Source organism: Poecilia mexicana, unplaced genomic scaffold, assembly GCF_051168715.1.
Source record: "Poecilia mexicana isolate PSO_F unplaced genomic scaffold, ASM5116871v1 scaffold_12, whole genome shotgun sequence".
NCBI lineage: Eukaryota > Metazoa > Chordata > Actinopteri > Cyprinodontiformes > Poeciliidae > Poecilia > Poecilia mexicana.
Window position 1 is genome coordinate 26,156,766 of NW_028263381.1, and position 17,681 is coordinate 26,174,446.

At 38.2% G+C, this 17,681-nt stretch overlaps 1 protein-coding gene across 2 annotated transcripts in view; it reads right to left on the reverse strand.

The window, feature by feature from the left end:
• Nucleotides 1-130: 130 nt before the first annotated feature.
• Nucleotides 131-17,681, reverse strand: part of LOC106908718 (uncharacterized) — a 44,228-nt gene continuing 26,677 nt past the window's right edge. For both annotated transcript variants that reach the window (XM_014974881.2, XM_088011212.1), the window contains 17 exons: nt 12,681-13,145; nt 10,967-11,257; nt 8,658-8,756; nt 8,427-8,588; nt 7,993-8,097; nt 7,405-7,463; nt 6,077-6,224; nt 4,988-5,092; nt 4,645-4,797; nt 4,407-4,574; nt 4,151-4,324; nt 2,753-2,842; nt 2,585-2,668; nt 2,185-2,303; nt 1,946-2,054; nt 1,603-1,766; nt 131-1,151 (listed from right to left, as the gene is read on the reverse strand). In XM_014974881.2, coding sequence (XP_014830367.2) covers nt 1,025-1,151; nt 1,603-1,766; nt 1,946-2,054; nt 2,185-2,303; nt 2,585-2,668; nt 2,753-2,842; nt 4,151-4,324; nt 4,407-4,574; nt 4,645-4,797; nt 4,988-5,092; nt 6,077-6,224; nt 7,405-7,463; nt 7,993-8,097; nt 8,427-8,588; nt 8,658-8,756; nt 10,967-11,257; nt 12,681-13,145 — 2,622 coding nt within the window. In that variant the 3' untranslated portion in view covers nt 131-1,024. The remainder of the gene's footprint in view (nt 1,152-1,602; nt 1,767-1,945; nt 2,055-2,184; nt 2,304-2,584; nt 2,669-2,752; nt 2,843-4,150; nt 4,325-4,406; nt 4,575-4,644; nt 4,798-4,987; nt 5,093-6,076; nt 6,225-7,404; nt 7,464-7,992; nt 8,098-8,426; nt 8,589-8,657; nt 8,757-10,966; nt 11,258-12,680; nt 13,146-17,681) is intronic.

Below are 17,681 nucleotides of genomic sequence, written 5' to 3' on the forward strand. Positions count from 1 at the left end.
CCTCTAAATAATTAATAAACTTTGATAAAAACTAAAACTTATTGGCCCAGTTCCACTTATTGATTTTGTTTCCATTATAAAAACAGATTTTTAGTTTTTCTCAGTTTATGAAAGAACAGGCCAAACTCCATTAGTCAAAGATTTAAAGTTTATTTTGTACCGAAGGGTGAAAAATAAATACCCAGAAAGAGAGAAAACTAAATGTGTTGTTTGGATTTAAAACCTAATGTTTAAAATGAGAAACATTGTAAACACGGCAGAAATCAACCTGCTTATGGAGCTGAAGGTCATATTTCTGATTTCCTGTAGCAAATGAACGGTTTTCTCGTTAAACGTTCAAACAACTTCTTTACACAAACGGCAGAGTTACATTAAAACAGCAGCAAACCCTTTAAATATGCAAAAAATTTAAACTTTTAAGATGTCCCAGAAAGACTTCAAAACATAAATAATCTTTGCTGTGATTGAGATGAAAAAAGCCACGATCAAAGATCCCACAGACACTTTCTCGACCCGTTGAAGCATCTTAAACACAAATACTGCAGATAAACGTTTTCCTGTACAGAAGATAAAAACCGAGGCGTCTCAGATGAAGGACAGTTTCTTCTTAAAGCTTATTCTACATTTTCTATTAGGAGAAACTAAGTTTTCTTCTAGATCACAACTATAAACATTTTGAGAAAAGAGCAGCTGAGTGCAAAATGCAGCGGTTGTAGTTCCAGGTGTCCACCAGCAGAGGGAGCCGAGGGAATTTAACTTCTTAAAAACATGAAAAGAGGAAAAGAGTCTTGATTTGAACCTGTTTGTGTTTTCATGGCAGGAACAACCTGAAAACAAAGTGTTTGCTACAACCTAGCACCAGATTTCATCTCGATGAATTTCTCAGCTTAAAGTGAAGAACTTTCCCATCAACATGCGATTATTTCCAAGCAGCTAAAAGTCTTTCTGTGTTTCTGCTGCTGCAGATCTGCTGCTTTCCTGTCAAACGATTCCATTTGTCCACAGGCAGGTGGCGCTGGAGGGGTTAAACTTTAGTCACGCTGGTTGGTTGTTCACTTGGCGGCTTCTCCTCCTCTTCGTCGTCTTCGTCTCCGCTGAGGTCCAACCTCAGGTTGTCCAGAGTCTGACGGATCGTCAGGTTGTCTTTACGTCTGTCAGAAACACAGAAAACTTTGTTTAATCCTTCATTTCTGAATCCGTTTCTAAACTATCTGAAGTTCTTTTTCCTCCAGAAAGAAATTTTATGTCAGCCCAAAGTGAAAACATGAAATCCCTCAATCCTCTGTTAGCATTAGCATGCTAAGTGTTAAAGGTCATGGAAGGTCAATTGAAAACATTATGGCAGCACAGATCGAGGGAATTTTTTACATTTTTCATCAAAATCTATGTTAAAATATATAAAATATAATTTATTTTCTGATTGGCTGCCAGTCAAATTCACCAAGCTAACAAGAAATGGAAAAGGTTCATTTTGAAATGGCTCATTTTCAGAGTCAAAAAAACTTGAACTTATTGCCCAAATGGAAGAACAAAAACATTTAGCACAATTCGTCATCATTAAGCTAATTTATGCTCAGTTAGCCTGCAGGCTGCGGTTCGTACTTGGTCTGCAGGTGCTGGTCCAGCAGCTGCCGCTGCAGCCGGCTGCTCGTCTCCCTCTCCTCCGTCAGCTCCCTCTGCAGGTGGCGGTACTGCGCCTCCTTCCTGGTCGCCTCCTCCTCCGCCTCATTCAGCTGCCGCTTCAGCGTGCGCATCCTCTGGGTCATCTGACAACCACAGACAGCATGTTAGCATGTTGCTAACGTTAACACGCTCTGTCAGATTTAAATGACGTAAATTATTATACTGTGTGATCACAAACATGGGGAAAGTTTCTGATTGTAGTTTTCATGTTTCTATGTCACTCTGCTGCCCCCTAGTGGACGGAGGCTGCAGTGCGTATTACCAGGTCTTTCTGTTCGTTGGCGATGCGGGTTTCCTCCTCCAGCTGGTCGCTCAGCTCGTTGATCTTCCTCTCCAGTTTACTGATGGAGTTCGTCAGAGTCGCCTTGTTTCTGCAGAAACACCAAAAGACGTTTAAAAAAAACAAAAACAGAGCGGGCAAGTCCAAACTCGAGACCAACACTCAGTGAACGATGGAGAATCTGGGCCAGGAAGAAATGAAGCGACAGCTCGGCGGCTCACCTCTCCTCGGCCCTCAGCGCGCTCTCCAGCTCCTTGGCCCGGCTCTCAGCCCGGGACACAACGTCCTCCTGAACCCTGGAGCTCTGCAGCTCCTCCACTTCCATACGCAGCTCCCTGATCTGGACACACAGGAAAACCAAGCGCCATCTTTAGCAGGGAAAACGCTAGCGGTGAAGATGCTAGCAGCTCCATCGTTAGCAGGCAGATGTGGGTAAAAGACCTAAACTTTGTATTTCGGTAAAAGTAAAACTACTTCAACTTATTTTTACTTAAAAGTATCCGTCCAAGAAATTCAAACTAAGAGGAAAAAATATTTGGCAAAAAGTCTACTGAAGTACTGAGTAACTGATGAAATTATGAATCATTTAACAATGGCATGAGGTTAAAGGTTAAAGGTCACCTGTCTCTCCATGAAGGTCTTATCCGTTTCCAGCTGGTCGTTCAGATCTTTCTCCTGGATCAGCTTCAGCTGCAGCTGCTCCGTCTGAAACACAGCAGAAAGTATCGGCGCCGGTCCGGTTGAGGTCCCGGTTCAGCGGCGGCGCTCCGCCTGCAGGTGGCGCCCTACCTGCTCGAGGGTCTTCTTGTGCTTGGCGGCCCAGCGCTGCTCGCTCTCCAGCAGATCCTCCAGCTCCGTTTCCACGTCGATCAGCTTCTCCTGTTCAGCAGAAACACAAACAACTCGGCGTTTCATTATGGAGACTTTACTGCTGAACAGGATTAGCATAATTAATGCCTCATTAACCCCAAACTGATGGATGAATGTCTGGTTAATTCATCTGGACGTCTCTGCTTCACAGAAAAACATTTAGAAACTAAAAAATATTTTAGTGCTTAAAAAGAAACTTATTGCTCATTTCTTATAAATAAACCCAGAGAAGAAACTGACCTACTTAACCTGAGTTTAATAAGGACTCAAACATTTCAGCAGAAACGATTTCTGCACCGTCTCACCATTCTGACAGCAAAAATTCACAGAAAACCAACAAATCCATGTTTTTCTTTATTATTATTATTAATATTATTATTATTATTATTATTTGTGTTGATACATTATTCTTTGAGCCAATTTTGTCCAAAAAACTGTCATAAACATTGAGTTAAGGTAATGCCAGCTCCCACCAGCAGGGGGCAGCATTTCTCACTACGCAGCTTCCTGTCATGTTAAAGTCTCTGATCAATATGGAGCAGAAATAAAATAAAAATGAAGCTATTTAAGTTATTTAAAGAATGAAATTGTTGGTCTCTAATCTGTCATAGTTTTTTATTCTACTTGTAGATTTCATAAAGTGTTTAATGAGGAAATTAATTAACAGGTTATTGAGATAATCCTCTATCAATTTAGTTAATGGTTAACTAGTCGTATTAAGAAAGGAAACTTGATGAAATAAAACATTCAGAGCAGTAATTAAGCCAAAACTGTATAAAAATATATATAAGTTATCATTTAGGATAAGAAAATAAAACTTTATAAATCTGTTTTACTAGAAATCTTTTAAGCTTCACCTGGTTAATTCAGCAAAAAATAAAAATAAAAAATCTCCTGTTAAGAATCATATTTTTCTGTCCGATTATTCATAATATATAAGCCAACATGTTATTGATATGAAGTAAAGCAGAAAAGTTTTAAGTATTGTTAGAGAAATATTTTGCTACAAATGATTAAAAATTCACTAAAGAAATGCAATAAAATATTTATTCTATTATTTAAAAAGGATTTTAATAGTTTTTTGTATTTTTTGTTTCTAATCAAAAGGTTTAAGATGTTAAATAAAAAAAATCTGCAGAATTTTTTATCCAATCATTTGACAGAATAATCGATTACTAATAATAATTATTAGCAGCAGTGCTATATTTTTGCAAATATCTCTTTTTTTAAAATTTTTTTTACTGTTTTTGATCAGCTACACCATCAGGATCCTGTGAGTTTTTCCCTCCAGGTTTTGGGTTTTTGCTCAGGCAGTACCTGGGCCACCTTGAGCTGCTTGGCCAGGTCGTCCTTGGCCTGGTTGGTGCTGTGCAGCTCCATGGTCAGGTCGTCCACCGTGCGCTCGGCCTGCCTGCACTGCAGCTGCAGCCGCTCCCGCAGCTGGATCTCCTCCTCCAGGCTGCGCTCCTTATCGATCAGCTTCCCGGACACCTGGACCCGACAGAACCAGAACCTGAAGCAGCAGCAGCAGCGGCGGCGAAGCGCCTGCTTCATGTCTGCTGCAGCTGCGTACCTCTCCCTGCAGCTTGCTGACCAGCAGCTGCAGCCTCTGGACCTCCTGGTCCTTCTCCAGCAGCGCCTCCTCCAGCTCCTCCACCCTCATCTGGGCGTCTTCACGCAGCTTCAGGTGGAGGTTCAGTTCTGCTGAGTTCTGGGTGGACGACTGCAGCGCCTCGCTGAGCTGGAAACAGAAGCAGCCGTTAGCGCCGCCTCTCACAGCCCAGAAACCATCAGATTAAAGGTTTCTGCACCTCCTCCTCCAGCCTGAGGATGGTGCTGTTGAGCTCAGACGTCTTCTTGTCTCGGGTCTCTTTGTCCACCTCCATCTCCTCCAGCTGCCTCTCTGCCAACCACAGCTTCTCGGCCAGAGACTGGGCGTGTTGGGTTTGTTTCTCCAGGTTCTCCTGAACGGCAAACAGCAGAAGAGAATCAGGAAGTAGAACCAGGAAGCAGAACCAGGAAGTAGAACCAGGAAGTAAAATCAGGAAGCAGAACCAGGAAGTAGAACCAGGAAGTAAAATCAGGAAGTAGAACCAGGAAGTAGAACTCAATGAACAAACATGGCCGTTGAGACAGCAGCTCGTCTGGTTCTACCTCAGCATCCTGGATCTTGTTATTCAGGGACTGCTGCAGGAAGTTGAAGGCGTACTCCTGATTGTTGGCCTCCACCATCATTTCCCGGGCTTCCTTCACCTCAATCTGCAAAACCAACAACAAACGTCACACAGACTGAAGCCAAACAAACACGATCTTCTGTTTTAATTAACATCTTAATAATTTAATATTTTAGCAAAATCTTTTACAGAACCTAAATTCTGTGATTTGCTTGTTTGGGAAGAAAACAGACACTGAACAATTCAAGACAGCCGCCATGGTCATCTAAAAATATTTATTTTTTACATTAAATTTGCTAATATTTATCACAAACTAACATTTTTGGTGTCAAAAAATAATTAATATTTTCCCGATCTTGTGTTTCCTTTTATTGGTGGACATTTTTCAAAATGGCTACCATAGTTGTGAAGAATGTCTGTTTGCACTAAAATCAGGAGTAGTTATTGCCAGTGTTGGACACAGCTAACCAAAAAGTTAGTTTCACTAACTGCTAGTTTGCTAAGCAAAAGTATTAGCAAAGCTAATGATAAGCTAGTGCTCACAAAAATGAGCAAAAACTAATGCTAAACTGCTAATCATAAAAAAAACTAGAGAAAGCTAACGCTAGCAATAAACTGCTGAAGCTAATTCACTAAAAATATTTAAACAATAGCAGGAGTTAACTTTAAAGTGCTAAACACATAAAAAAGTTAGCAGAATAATGCTTTAAGAGGGCTGGATAATCGACATGGTTACAGATCTTCATCTCCTTCTAGTTGACAGCTGGTGAGAGACTTTGTTGTAAAATCTCATATCAGCTGTCAGACTTGTAAACACCAAAATCCTCGGTTTCAGTTTTGGTGTCTGATTTTGCTGCATATTGTTGCTTCACAGTTGTATGAATAGTTGAAAACGTGTGATGTGGCATAAAGATCATTAAAACGGGGAACATTTTATGATAACTGGCTTAAAAGGCACAAAAATGGTGGCCATCTTGAAACATGTCCATCATCCTGAATTCAACATGAAAAACATGCGACAGAGGGATTAGCATGCTAATTCTGACAGTAATAATCTGCTCCGCCTCACCTCCATCGCTCGGCATCGCTCTCTGAAGCCCTGGCTCTCCTTGTCCATGTCGATCATCTGCTCTCTGGTTTTCTTCAGCTCGTTGTTCAGCTGGGCGTTGGTCCTCAGCAGGTCCTCGTTGTTCACCAGCAGGGCGCGCATCTCGAACCTTCACAGGACAATCGAACCGTTACCGATGAGGTTTATACCTCAGATGGTAGAAGCAGCAAATGAAACAAAAAGAGATGCAACTGCAACAGACAAAACCAATTTATGCAATTTCAGACTATATGAACCAATGCTAAGGATTCCTAAAGTATGTTCATTGGACCACAGTCAGTGGTTCATTCCCACCTACAAACCCAGGTTTTAAAAGTAAGGCCTTAAACTGTCTTAAGTTCTTTAAAAAATGTTCGCTGGCCTTAAATACATTAATCACTGGTCTTAGATTTTGTTGTAGCAAGACTATAATCACAAATATTCTATGTAGTTATTTTTTCTCTTCAGTCAGGCAAAAGCTTGAGTCATCTCGCTGCGTTCTGTGACTCAAGATGGTTGAGGCTACAGCTAACTGCTAGCTGCTAATATACCCCTGCTTGCCAACTAGCTAGATTTTTTGTGTTCATTTTTTGTGGTCAGTGCAAAATTACTTCCATTTGGCTGGATGATTTCACTACTGAATCACTTTTGCTGCCAACCCATTCTAGGTTAGCATTACCTGCATTAGCTGTTTCAAAATAAATTTTAAGCTAGGTGGCACAGAGGTAAAAGATGCAGGGAGCCATTTTCAACGTGAACAACACAAAGCAGTGTTGTTCACCAACAGTCACAAACGCACCCCAGAAGTTTCACTGTTTTTCTATGCTTCATACAATATGATGTCCCAACAAAGCACAATATTTATGGTTTTTCTTTTCCTTAAATTTAATTCAGGGTGGCATTAAAAAAGCCTTTAAAAAGTCTTAAATTTCACTTTGTGGAACCTGCAGATATCCTTGGTTCAGCTGAAGTGGACTTTGGTTCAGTTCAAGTGCATATGTGAACACCAAGCAGACCAGAGACGGCTCCAAAAGCAGGAAGTGGACTACACCACAGGGTATTCTGGGTAAATACAACCAAAATAAATGCAAACTAGAACTAGTAGGAGAAATGGCTAATGGTCTTTAGCCAAAGACAAAAGAGAAAACCTAAAACCACTAAAATCTGACATCACTCCATTTGTTTCCATTCAGCCCATAACTCTCCCCAGATTGACCTGCATTATTCAATCTAGCAGATTAATCAGGATTAAGACATTAAAGCATAAATAGTTGAAACCATCTCTGACGATGCGGCTCATCCGCTCTGACCTGATCTGGTTCCTCTCTTTCTCCATCTCGACGCTCTCTGCTTCCAGGAAGGCGTTGCGCTGAACAAAACACACAAAACATTAGAAATATAATAATTCAGTCACCTTATAGCTGATAAACCAGATTTTTAATGGTAAACTCTGGTATTATTGATTACAGCAGTCAGAACCTCATGGAGCTCCTAGCTTAGATAAAACCAAACAAAATGTCTTTAAATCTTTAACTTTTATGCCAAATTTAGTCTAAACTGAAAATTTCAGTTCAGTTTATTTATACAAAACAAATGTTGCAACTACAGCAGGTCCAGTTCATGTTGAGCAATTAGAATATATTTAAAAACACAAGAGAAAAACTATATGCATTTACAACACACAGTCTGATATATGCAAATGCCTGAGATTGTGCACCTTTTCCCTACTAACTTTTTCTTCCTTCCACTTAACTTTCTGTTAATATTTGTTTGGATAAAGCACTCAGAGCAGCCAGCATCTTGAATAATGATTTTTAATGATCTAAATAAAATAAACTTTTTGGTATTATTTTAATTTATTCAGATTAGTATTTTATTAATGTGAGGTTTATTTTTACCTTCTGACAGGCGTCCAGTTGTTTGGTCAGTTCTTCTATGAAGTCTTTCTTATTCGGTGCTCCCAACGTGGCGGAGCGCACGCTGTAGTGAACAGGCGCCACCTGCTGGTCAGATGTGAACACAATAAAATTTACTTTTTAGCCACTAAATATTCTTTTTGTGTATTTTGAGAGACTACGAAAAAAAGGTTGTAATACTATATGAATACAGTAAAATACAAGAAAGTCATAATAACAGATTAAAGTTTAAGTAAGATGAGGATAAAGTTGAATAATATCAAAAAAAATTGTAATGGTACAAGAATTATGTCATAATATTATATAACAGTTGATGTTTTTGTTGAATGAACAAAAACCCTTTAAATCTGAACAAACTTTAAACATTGATTTTTTTTCCATTGGCTTTCTTAAAGAGACAGGCGCGTGTTTTGTACCGTGTTGTTGATCTCAGGCCTTCTCCTCAGGGTGTCGTAGGTGGAGAAGCGGGTGCGCTGGCCGGTCAGCGTGGATGTGGGCAGGCCGATGGGGCTGGTGCTGCGGCTGTTGAAGGTGTACAGGTTCATCTCTGAGGTGGCGGGGGAGAGTCCGCCCTGAACCTGGAGACAAACGCAACGTCATCCGCTGAAGCTCCGGCTCTCCGCTTCACACAGAAACCAGAAACGCACCTTGTACTCGGACATCCTGTAGGTCGGGGTGTAATCCAGGGACGTGGTTGCGGCGTACGGACTGTTGAAGACCCGGGGAGGGCTGTCGACAACGCCCGTCTGAAAACACACAACAGGTTTACTGCCAGCAAATAAAAACAGAAAAAACAAATTTTATGCAAACAAATGCAGCATTCTGATGCGGAGCTGGGATCAAGACAGTTATTACTTTAACAGGAAAACCGTGACATCAGCTGTGAATTATTGTTTCATTTCTGCTGGTGGGACGTTAACGTGGAGACGGAGAGTTAGAGCCAGACTGAGAGAAGTTAAAAATTACAAAAATAAAGTCAAACTATCATGTAAATAAAGCATCAAAGTCATAACAACAGAAAAAGTTATGAATATTCTAACATTTTAGGATTAACAGAATTAATCATAATGAGAAAAAAGTCATAAAAATACAAAAATAAAGAATAAAGTCAAAATAATATGAGAATAAAGTAATAATTCCAGCATAAAGTTATAAAATTAAGTGAAGTTGTAATAATACACAAATAAATTTGTAATAGTAGACTACAGATGTAATATTTCAATAATAATCAGAAAAATATCAAAATAAAGTCATAATATGACAAGAAAACTGAAATTAAAAAAGAAAACTACATGAATTAGTCTTAGCCTTAAGATGAGGAATGTTTTGCATCTTGTGAAATTATAGTTTGGTATCAGTTTTATAAACAGGAAACTTCATCTTTTAACTCATCAGCATCAAATTATAATCAGCAGCAGGATTCTGAATATATTTTCAAGAAAGAATCATTGGATAACTATCAACGCTTTTTTTCTCATTAAAACAACTTTTTTCCCTCGTAATTTTACGACTTTTTTCTGCTAAAATCATAACTTTATTCTTGTAATTAAAAGAAAATCCTCTCAGTTTGTCTCCATTCCGTGATTTTTGTAAAATAAAAACATTAATCGAAGCCGAGTTTCTGTGCTCTGATTGGAAACTGTGAGTCAGCCGACGGAGCGAAAAACCTTCAATCTGTGTTTCTTCCAGAAGGTGGCGCTGTGCATAAACTGAAAAGAAAGATTAGATTGGATTCATTCTGTAATAAACAAGTTACTGCTGGAAGGTTTGGGGATAAATCAGTTAAATAATCTGATTAATTATATACAATATTGTACCAAGTTAAATGAAAAATAATTAGTTGTTATTTATTTATATGTACTTTTTACCTGTTTACCTAAATAAAGGCAAAAACACTTATTAAAAATATTTTTGATAAGTTTAGAAATGTGTTTGGTATTTATATTAAATACATGTAAGTTTTTAAAGTTCTTGTAAAAAAAAACCTTGAACAAAACTGGAAACAAAATTTACATCATAACATAGATTTTCCTGTATTAAAATGCTTAGTGATGGCCTTAATTATATTATTTTCTAATATTTAAAATTTTAAAAATTTACTAAAGTTTTCACTGTTTTGAATTTTAAAACTTTTAACTCTATCTACTTTATGGGTTTGTTGTTGTTTTTTTTGACATATGTGAAGTAAAGTTCCTTTAAAAATAAAAAGTCTGAAGATTTAGAAGATTAAATAAATTACAAATTACAATATTTTGACCCTGTAAATCATTTTTAGACAGTTGCTTTAAATATTTTTCATATTTTTGGGAGAAACTAATGTTTTAAGTATTGTTTAATCTTCATTTTTTGAAAAACATTAAATTAAATAATTTTCTTTCAAAACTGAATATTTTTTATTTCATTATTGACTTTAAATTGTTTCATATATATTTAAGCTAAGTAAATTCCTTTACAGGTAAATAGTAGGTCTCAAAATGTATTTTTTATACATTTTTGATATATTTAATAGTTGAGGTTTCAACTATTGCTTAATTTCATTTTTTTAAATAGTAAATAAAGTTTATTTTTACATGTTTATGTATATTTTTACACTTTTCATTTTATTTATTTCCTTTACATTGTTTTCCCCATATTTGAGGTTAATAAATTCCTTTGAAGATAAACGTTAAGGTCTCTAAATCTTATTTTTTATATTTTTGAGGATTGAACTTTTACTTAAGCTTTAAATTTAGGCCTTTTTTACCCAGAATAAATCAACTTCACAGCTTTTTGACATAAATTCAAGACAGACCTTCAGATTTCTGCAGAGGAATTAAATCAGATCCCATTTCCTCCATGTGATGGCGCTGTTAACTCTAGAATGACTGTTATCCCTCAGCATCTGGTTTCTATTTGGCCCAAATTTAATCTACCAAAATCCCTCGCACACACACACATTCTGGTCTTCCTCACTCACCCTGTCGGAACCCGTGTCCCAGTCCCGAGAGGCCAGGGACTCCAGGGACCCGCGGAAGTTGTTCGTCCCCATCCGGGTGGTCTCCCATCTGGAGAGCAGGGGGCTTTTGTCCCCGACCGACCCGCCGCCGCCCGGCCCGTTGGACTCCCTGCTGCTCAGCCCGTTGGTCTTCAGGTCGTGGTTCATTAGAAGCTGGTACTTGGGGTTCTGGGTGACGATGGTGGCTCTGGGCGTGGACGGCTCCTCCTCGGACGGGCTGTCAGACTGCTTGCTGGAATCCACTTCTGACTCCTGGAGGACGGAAGCAAAGGATTCAGAGGAAAGCTGGAGATGCAGTTGAGGAGTAAATCAAAAGATTTAAGGCGTTTTTATTCCAACGTGAAGGAACGGATCAGCAAAAGCAAGATTTGGAAAGTGTAAAGAGTTCATTTTTAGTGCAGGATATTACTCTAAAAACCTTTCATGTGTGGATACACAGTGGTATGCTCACCCTTTGGTCATATGTTTTCAATATTTCCCATTAGCCGCTTGAATTTCAGGATGACAGCAATTTTTCAAGATGGCCGCCATTTTTGAGCCTTTCAAATCAGTTATGTAAGGTTGAGGCAGCAGTGGGGTAGAAGTAAGAAATACTGCCACCTGCAGGTGGGAGTGTGCACTTAAACCCAAAATAGGGGAAACATCCACCTTGTTCTACTTTGTAGGGAATCAAAATATTGTCATTATTTACACTTTTTCTCAAGTCAATGCAAAGAAGCAAATGCTATTATGGACAAAACACTCCCCAGTCTTCCTGTTTACCACTTTGTCTGTTCTTCTCCAATTTATTTCCTTATCCAGACTCAGAAATATAAAGTTAATTTCTCACTTTTTCAACACTGTAAAAACCTGCAGGTTTCTTATGAGGCATCATTTTGGTAAAAGTGACCTAAAGAATCAGGTTCAGGACTGATTTCAGGTTGTAGACCATCGTTTTTCCAACCTTACATCATCACACTTTGTGGAAAAGCTGGCAAACAGTTCAGAAAGCAAACAAAAACAGAAGCAAAATTCAATCAAGCAGATCCATCAGTTTAAATATTTGTTTTGTGAAATAAAATCAAGTCATTATTGACATAAAAAGGAAAATTTGGTGCCTTGTAGAAATATCTTGAAGCTACTTTTGTCTCAACCACAACCTTTAGTGAATTTTATTGAGGTTTTCTGTAATGAATCAACAGAGTTATAAATAATTACAACATGGAGAGAAAATGATGCATGTTATTTACTTGCAAATAAAAGTCTAAAGAGCTTTGTGTCTATTTTGAGATGATGAACTATGTACAAAGCTTGCAACAAATTCATTCCACAGTTTAAAGTTTTATGTAAATATTTTTCAAACGCACATAATTTTTATCCCAATTACCTTTGTGTGGATCTGTCAGTGTAATTTCCAAATACATCAAAGTTTGTGGTTGCACCAAGACAAAATCTGAATTAAAGAGGTAGAAGTGTTTTTTCAAGGCATTGTAGGAAAAATAAATAAATCAACGATGAGAAAGAGGTTCAGTCGACGATTAAATGATAATGTGCTCTAAAGGGTTGAAGTGGTGCTGTGCCTTTAAGTCGGATCAATAATCATGCAAATCGATGTTTGATGAAGCGTCCAGAAAGGTGCAAAGTTCCCCAGATCAGTGCGGCTCGTCTGGATCGGATTTGATCCTCCTTCTCTTACCGATCCCAAGCCAGAGTCGGCCACCGAATCTCTACCAGACTTCGGAGTTTTCAGTTTGCTCGTTGTTTCTGAATCCGTCTTCTGAGTGCTGCCCTCTACTGGACTCTCAACCCTGGTGGTTATCTTCGTGGATTTGGCTCCCTTCTTAGTCGACTCTGCCTCGTTCTGTTTGGCGTCTCTGGATGGAGTCGCTGTGATGGTGGGAGCCGAACTCCCGACCTCTTCGACGGCACTCGGCGTGAAAACACTCAGCTTGGACTTGGAAGAGTTCAGCGACTCCATGGAAACCGACCTGAGGATTCGTCTGTGTCCAGAGAAAGCGCTCTGAGATGAAAACAAGTACGGAGTCGGACCGGAGAATCGACTCAGCAGGTCTTTGACGCTGTCGGCTCGCCGCAGGTTGGAACCAACATGGCCGCCATGTGGTCCCTCTTTACTGGGAATCTGGGAACTTACTGGCCGATGCTGAAAGAGGTAAACACAGCAACAAATCCCCCCACACAGCTGTTAGACAGGACTCTGATCCGGAGCCACACTAACCGATCCTGTAAATACACACACATCTGGTAAATATTACCCATCGGAAAGAGCAGGAGTAAAATATATAAATATGTTTCAGGTTTCTGCACAAGTTCATAAGCAAAAAGTCAACCTGCTGATGAATCAACAGTAAACCAGCGAGTAAAGACATTTAGTAGAGGCATGAGTATATAAAACGTCACTGCAGTCCAGCGCAGACAAACGTAGCATCAACCAATCGCCTCAAATTATATGAAACCCCGATTTCAATCTGAGCTTCTTTACCAGCTATTGAATGTGGGAAGTAAAAGACAAAGAATCATCAGTTAAAAATCCTAAATAATTAATACTTTACATTTTCAGACATTCAGCTACAGCAATGAATGTCTGAAAATTCAAGTCAAGTTAATAGTGTGAAAACTCTGTAATAAAACTTCATAATTAACTGAACCAGATGCTTTGGAGAAATCAATAAAAATGGCTGGAAAGTGTTATAGAGTCAAACAGGAGCTGGGAGGAGGGGAAGGATCTGTGATAACACAGCTTTGTGCACTTAGGATGTGTCACTGAAGGAACAGTCCAGTTGTTTTGGTCACAAATATTTCACAGCAAAAACAATTTAATATCAACAACCTAAGTTTATATTCAAAGCAGTTTTCTAATTGTGACCTTTTGTTTGTTGACTTATTCTCATGATTAAATAATTTTTTCTTCTCCTGTCCATAATACTGTGCCATATTTAATCATTTAAATCTCTGTCCTTACTCGGGTTAGTTATTTATAATATTTTTCTACAAATCTACCTTCCTAAAACACATCTTCTCTAAATGTTGGTGAAAACCAAGAATGATGAATAATACAAACATAATGTCCTGTTATATCCCTGATATATGCCTGGATGTTTATTTCAGTGTTAATAAAAGGCTTTTTCTCTGTGCATGGCGTGTTCAGTGTGTGTAGATGTTGACTGATAAATGCATTCATTATGACACACAGCCCAGAGTGTTGTGTGTGTTCCCATCCTGACATAAATCCCTCCTGAGAAACTGCAACATCTGCTCACTCATATGAAAAAATTCCCAGCCCTCCCCCCAAACACACAGCTTCCCACTTTCTCACACAAATAAAAAACAGACAAACAACACGGCCAAGCCATGAAAAAAAATCCACTTAATTCAACAGAAAGAGGAGAACAAAATAGAAAATGTCAACTATGTTTTTTTGCCAGAAAAGTAAAGAAATCCTGTTGAATAAATCCAACTTTAATTAACAGTCATAACGAGGGAACTGATGCCACTTAGAGAAATGAAGTGGCGGATGTCCAGGGGTTTAACTTTCCAGAGTGGCCTTAATCCGGGGACTCGCCTGAGCGCCTCCCCCAGGGACGGAGAGCCGAGGCTGGGGCGGGCCGGCCGCCCGGGCCTGACGGCGCTGGCTGGCCGGGCTTTAGGATCACTGCTAATCACTCCGGTATTAAAATGTCCGCAGGCCGCAGTGGGATTAGCTCCGAGCCGATGACTTTTAAAGTTATTATTTTTGCCCTGTGAGTTCAGGCTTCCTGAGCGCTGGAGTGTCAGAAACGGGCAGAAGCTGCTTGTTGTCTCTGCTCATGTTCAGAGCGCTGCGTTGAGAGTGGAAGCCGAGTTAATTTATATCAGAATATAGAAGACCGCCAGAAATCTGGAACATTTTCATTCCATTTTCAAACTAGAAAGTATTTTCCTAAACAGCAAAGAACATAATAGTACTCAAAACCTAGTGGAGTTAGCAAGATGGCTAAATGGATTAGCTGTTTCAAGCTAGTTCGATTTAACAATAGACAAATAATTAAATAAATAAGCTGAAGTAAAAGGATAAAAATGTTAGAATATTAATGAAAAATTTGCTTTATAAATAGAATCAGTAACTTATTTTTAAAACGATGAAATGTTTTATGAAATTTAAGGCTAGCTGCTAATTAGCAGTTAATATAAAATACAATAAAGAAAAAGGAAAATGACTAAACACAGAAATCATGTTCTGAAAGCACCAAATAAATAACTAAATATGAGTAAACAGATAAAAACTAAAAAAATAACCCGAGTTTTACTGACAGAACATAAAATGAGCTGAAATCGATGATTAGAGAGATGAACTGGATCGTTCAATAAAAACACAAACATCCTCCTGGCTCTTATTTCAGACTCTATTCCCTGCAGCCTCACTACAGTAACAAACATATGGCAATAAACAGAGTACCATCTGACCCACATACACAGCAGAGGTGCATTCTGGGAAACGCTTCTCTTCAGGATAACAGTGAAGAGGATCTCACCTCATCCAGCTTCATAAAGGAGAATTTATGTGGCAATAAAAGATCTGATTGATCAAATATTAAATTTATTGACTTTATGAAAACAGAGGAGCAAAAAAATAAATGTCATGTTTTTCTTTATATAACTTTATCAATTAGTTTGGATGTTTTTTTCTGAGCTTCTGTGATTTTTTCCCACTCAGATTATTCACATTTAAGCTCATAATTATTCATACCCCTGGAAGATTCAACATTAAAAAGGGGAAACATGCAAACAGCTGTTCGGTCATTAAAGAATGGTGGATCATTTATTACTCAGAACGCTATAAATAGTTTACATTTGTTCAAATGTTTGTTCTTTTTGTCTCATTTTTCAACAGATCAGAAACAAAAAATCTGATTTTACTTTTAAACTGTAGTTTGATCAGATTCATCAACTTAAACACTCAAGATTTATTAGTCACTAGACTTTGTTTTTCTTAATTTTATTGTAATTTCTTTTTGTTTTGCTGAACTTTCTTACAAATAACACTGAAACTGAAGGAAAGGTGAAGCCTACTGAGCAATATTTCCTTTTTTATACTGAAAATTTACACATATTAGGTGTAAAATCAAAGTTTTAGACCTAAAAATCGACTGAACCAGTAACAGCAGCTCAGTGATCTCCACCATGTTTCTACATCCTGGATGGATCATCGTTTCCACCAAGCCGTTTTTAATTCAATCCAGCCTAAACCCATTAGATTAACACGTAATCAAAATGATGTGATTATCCAGAGTAACTGATTTATCTGATAAAGAGGGTCAGAGGTCACAGAGGGGGGCAGAGGGCTGCTCAGGAAACTCTGGTTTGTGAATAAATAATTTGAGGGGTAAAATCTGACATCTGTCAGCGTGTGAACCCAGTTTTTAACAGGATGTGACCCAATTCCCTCCGAATCCACACAGCAAGTGACTTCATGGTTTCATCACAGCAGTCGCTGAATGTTGATGAACATTTGATATAAATAAGTTTGTTTGTTTTTTAGTTTTCCACCATATTTTAATGACTCTGGTGTTTTATCCACTTTTTAAAATGTTTCCAAGGCACAATCAGGCAGCTATGTTACCTTCAGTTGTAATAAAAATTATATGCATGTATGAAATATGACTTAAAATAAATTTATGACTTAAGTAAATAATTTAATGCTTTGAAATTGAGCCTCTGTCTCTTTAAGAAGCTCCTCTATTAACTCTGTTCATCGTTGATCGATTGTTTACCACCGTTTTCTTACAAATCTGTTCTTAAATGTATGGAAGCACATTTCTGCCAAGAAAGAACAAAATGAAGGCCCTTTATAGTAACTACAGTCATAGTTACAACCTTATAAATTGTAATCATGACACAATAATGACTTGTAATTATGACTTTATAACTCAGATATATGACATTTATTATCACATTTATGACTTCAAAATGTACAGTTATGACTTTAAACTCATAAATATGACTAATTTTAAATTTGTAATTTTGACTAAAATTTGTAATCATGACTTTCAAACAAAATTATGACTGAAACTCCCAATTTTGACTTTCAAATCATTATATTATGAATTCCTGTTGGACTTGTTTTTTTACTTTCATGGCAGAAGTGAGCTTCCATACATTTCTCAGAGGTTTTGGGATAGAGTGATTTCAACATTTCCAAAGCGCTTTTTTTTTTGCCACCTGTTTATCATTTCACTGAAGTTGCACAACTTGAGTTTTGCATCTTTAAAGTCTTTTTCTGAAGGGAAATATTATAAATCTTTGCTTTTTTGACCAAACTTTTGCCCTGTAGAGTTTGGTGTTGCTTCACATTGTGCAGATGTTTCCAACACATCAGGATTGACTTTTGGGAGCGTGATATGAAGCATTTAGCAGCAGAAACGTCTTTTCTTTTCGGCAGGAGTCCCAGCCCTGCTTGTTGCTGCCTGGCAGCCGGCCTGTCGGCTGCTTGTGTTTAAGCTCTCAGAGTTAAACTGTGGTGACACCTTGACAGCTTTCCTGTTATAATAAGACTCCAAACCAGGTTTCTTCTCTCATCATTTCCCGTCACAACTCTGTCAGGTTATTATGGGATGTTTTTTTGTTGATTTTTAGGTGTGTGTTTGAGCGTGTGTGTGTGACAGACAGAGCCAGATGAGCGGGCAGATGTTTCCGCCGTCTC